The sequence below is a fragment of the Taurulus bubalis genome (assembly GCF_910589615.1).
Source record: "Taurulus bubalis genome assembly, chromosome: 2".
NCBI lineage: Eukaryota > Metazoa > Chordata > Actinopteri > Perciformes > Cottidae > Taurulus > Taurulus bubalis.
The window spans coordinates 39,760,869-39,764,134 of record NC_136590.1 but is presented as its reverse complement, the minus strand read 5'-3'; the positions used below and the strand labels follow the sequence as shown (position 1 = coordinate 39,764,134).

General features: G+C 40.7%; 1 protein-coding gene across 1 annotated transcript; it reads left to right on the top strand.

Annotated features, from left to right (window-relative positions):
• Nucleotides 1-295: 295 nt before the first annotated feature.
• On the top strand, nt 296-2,698 carry timm22 (translocase of inner mitochondrial membrane 22 homolog (yeast)). Its single transcript, XM_079237674.1, has 4 exons — nt 296-563; nt 1,044-1,240; nt 2,050-2,122; nt 2,216-2,698. The coding sequence occupies exons 1-4, from the start codon at nt 305-307 to the stop codon at nt 2,290-2,292; spliced, it is 606 nt and encodes a 201-aa protein (XP_079093800.1). The 5' UTR covers nt 296-304; the 3' UTR covers nt 2,293-2,698.
• The last annotated feature ends 568 nt before the right edge of the window (nt 2,699-3,266 follow it).

The window sequence follows — 3,266 nt, the reverse complement described above, 5'->3', positions numbered from 1 at the left end:
GACACGAATTTAGATAAATCCTCCAAAATAGGTATTCTTTTTGCTTTTCAGTATATATATATATATATATATATATATATATATATATATATATATATATATATATATATATATATATATATATATATCTTCACTGCTGCTCATTAATGTACATAGATAAATACAAGCTTAAATTGTGTCCATATTATTTAAATCTCCCGAAATCAGCCACAGACTGTATCAGCAGGCGTTACAAAAGTGACGAATCTGCAAACTCATCGCCGTTGACTTCATTTACAAACAGCACTGCCTGTCATTGAGAAACATGGCTGCCTCCACGGGTGCTGCAAACGCTGCTGCCTCCGACTTACAAGGTCCAGCTTCGGCTGGCTTGAGTATGGAGGACCCGCCGATTCAGTACAGTATGATTTTGGAGCATCTCGTCGGGGACAAGAGGTCCGTGAAGGACCTGAGGCCCGGCATTATGGGGGGACTGCCGGTGCCTTATAAAAGCGACGAGCAGAAGATGATCGAGAGGGGAATGGAGAGCTGCGCCTTCAAGGCGGTCCTGGCCTGTGTGGGAGGTAAGCAACGACACTGACATCCCAGCTGGTCACTGGCCAGTGTCTTGATTGTGTTTATTTACCGTCCAGCTTCAGGTGACTGCAAAATAAAAAATGCAAAACTGGTGTCAGAGCTCCGAGCTCTCCTGCATATGTGAAAGTGGATTTGAAGGGACACCGGTTTTTGGATTTAGTATGTGGTTTCCGTCATGTAGGGCTGAAACTATTAACTGACAGAAAACAACAGTCCCCTGAAGCAATTTGAAGATGGCACCTTGGGTGTTGGGAATCGTATTTTACAGATTATTTGATAATATAAAGTGCTTGTCAGTTTGCAGTGGTACCCCTACATCAATGTTTCCTGTGCATTACACATACATGATCAATAACCTGCAGGGCAGTAGTATGTCTAAGACCCGAGGAGAGCAGTGTCTTGGATTCCTCTTCAGCTTGTCAATATTGTGATTTCTGAGGTGTTTTTATTGTTGTTGTTCTTTGCAGGCTTCGTCCTTGGAGGAGCTTTTGGTGTTTTCACAGCAGGCATCGATACCAATGTTGGCTTCGACCCCAAAGACCCGCTGAAAACTCCATCGGCACGGGAAGTCCTCAAAGACATGGGCCAGAGGGGGATGTCATACGCCAAGAACTTCGCCATCGTGGGCGCCATGTTCTCCTGCTCAGAGTGCATCATAGAATCAGTAGGTCACAATCAGGCGTGATAAAATAAACAAATTGAGTTATATTTAAGACGCTCCACGAGGTAACTACATGGACTGGATTAACTGGCAGGAGCTAAAAATAAACGAATAAATCAGTTCCCAATTGTCTATAGCCAAACTGGGGAAAAAAGGGAATAGACCAAATAATGTGAACACTTTAGTGAACAAGGATTTAATCTTTTTTTTTTTTTTTTTTTTACAATTACAAACACTGCCTCAAGGCCGGTTCACATTAGGCGTGATGGGAGTTTTATTTAGTTTTTTTATTTCAAAGTTGCATGATTTTACTAACACAGCACCCAAAAGAACAAATACATAATTTTTGGTCAAATATTAGGGACCTCAAAAACACAGTAGAGGGATTTCATTCTTCAATGGGAATAATATGGAAAATCATGAAGACAGATGGCAGACATCAGCAGAGAGGGGCGGTAATTTGAGGTTGATAATTGGGCTAGAAGCTGAAACGATCCACCTCACTTACTCTTTAATCTTTCAGGAATTGTTTCATAGCCGGGTTTCAAACCCTCTCTAATGGCTGGTCGACAGAACAATTATTTTAGTTTTTGTATTGATTGTTCAACATCCCCGTGTAAAGTGTTTTGGGAACCTTATGGTAGTTGTGTTTCGCTCCTCTTCAAAATGGTCCGACAGCGCCCTCTTGTGCTCCACTGGGATCTCTGCTTGCTGATCATTCTAATTGGAGACCCCTTATTGGTAACTGTCACTTTTTTCCACCTCTGGATCAATATACTAACTTCTGTCTTGTGTCTGTTTTTCATTTGCAGCACCGTGGCAAATCTGACTGGCAGAACGCCGTGTACAGCGGCTGCGTTACTGGAGGAGCCATTGGATTTCGTGGTATGTCACCTGGTAGATTGAGCTTTTGATGTTTCAAATCTAAAGTAAGCCGTTTCTTTTGTCCTCACGCGTGTTGCTTGTTCTGTTTTGTAGCTGGTCTGAAGGCCGGGGTGCTGGGATGTGGAGGCTTCGCCGCATTCTCCGCTGCAATCGAATATTATTTACGGTGAACCACAGAAGAGGGACTCTATTAGGACTTTGTGGATGCGCGCATGGACGAGCACTGTGAGAAATCCAAACTGGTCCATATTTACCTGCACATGGAGGATTGCTGATGTTTTCTGGTGGAAGAAGTGACGGGTTCCTATTTTTGTACAGCGGACGGAACAATACCTACGTGTTTCCGCAGAGACTTGTTACTTTTACCAGATGGACAGTTTGAGCAAAGCAACTTCATGTGGAGAATCTCCAGAAAGTGCAGAGCAGATCGGTGTCGAATGATGATGATGATGATGATGATGATGATGATGATGATGATGACGACATGAAAAATGTTCTTATTGTTAGAATATTAGTATGATGTGTCTGCTGAGATAATCCACATCAAATTATTTTTATTAAACATGTTTGTTTGTTTGTTTGTTTGTTTGTTTGTTTTGTTAAATTGTTAAGAACTTTTCTTCTTTAAGTTTACAAGGGTCCAATGACAATAAAATCTTGAACTGCCTTTTTCATATTAGTCTTGGCCAAATGAAGTCCAAAGTACCTGAATAGTAGATGAGTGGAGTGCCAGTAAGCCTTATGTGCTGGAACATGTTGCTTAGATGGCTTAAAAAGAAGATATATCAACCAACATACTGTCGTCTGAGGTGCAGGGAAATGTGTCAAAAAATACACCACACCGTTGTATGAGGATATTAAAAAAATGTGGTTATCCCTGTTTTAAAAGTCTCCACATTAGTGTTTTTGCTCAAGACTTTCTTGTGAAAGAACATCACAGTGAATGAGAGTGCTTTAGGGCTCTCAGTGCTTTGAGCCAGAAAATAAAATATTTTAGCATATACATTAATAACTTCATGAAGTTAATTCTATGTCAAAATGAAATAAATACATGAACAACAATGTGACTACATCCTGTCTGGATCACATTCTTCTAAAGATACACTTATAAATATCCCTGTTATTAGTATACATCACCACAAAT

Excerpts from the sequence above, each read along its gene's own strand:
- timm22 (XM_079237674.1), top strand. The coding sequence starts at position 305 with ATGGCTGCCTCCACGGGTGCTGCAAACGCTGCTGCCTCCGACTTACAA. Across the intron at positions 1,241-2,049 it reads CAGAGTGCATCATAGAATCA|CACCGTGGCAAATCTGACTG; the intron begins GTAGGTCACAAT and ends TTTCATTTGCAG. Across the intron at positions 2,123-2,215 it reads AGGAGCCATTGGATTTCGTG|CTGGTCTGAAGGCCGGGGTG; the intron begins GTATGTCACCTG and ends TCTGTTTTGTAG.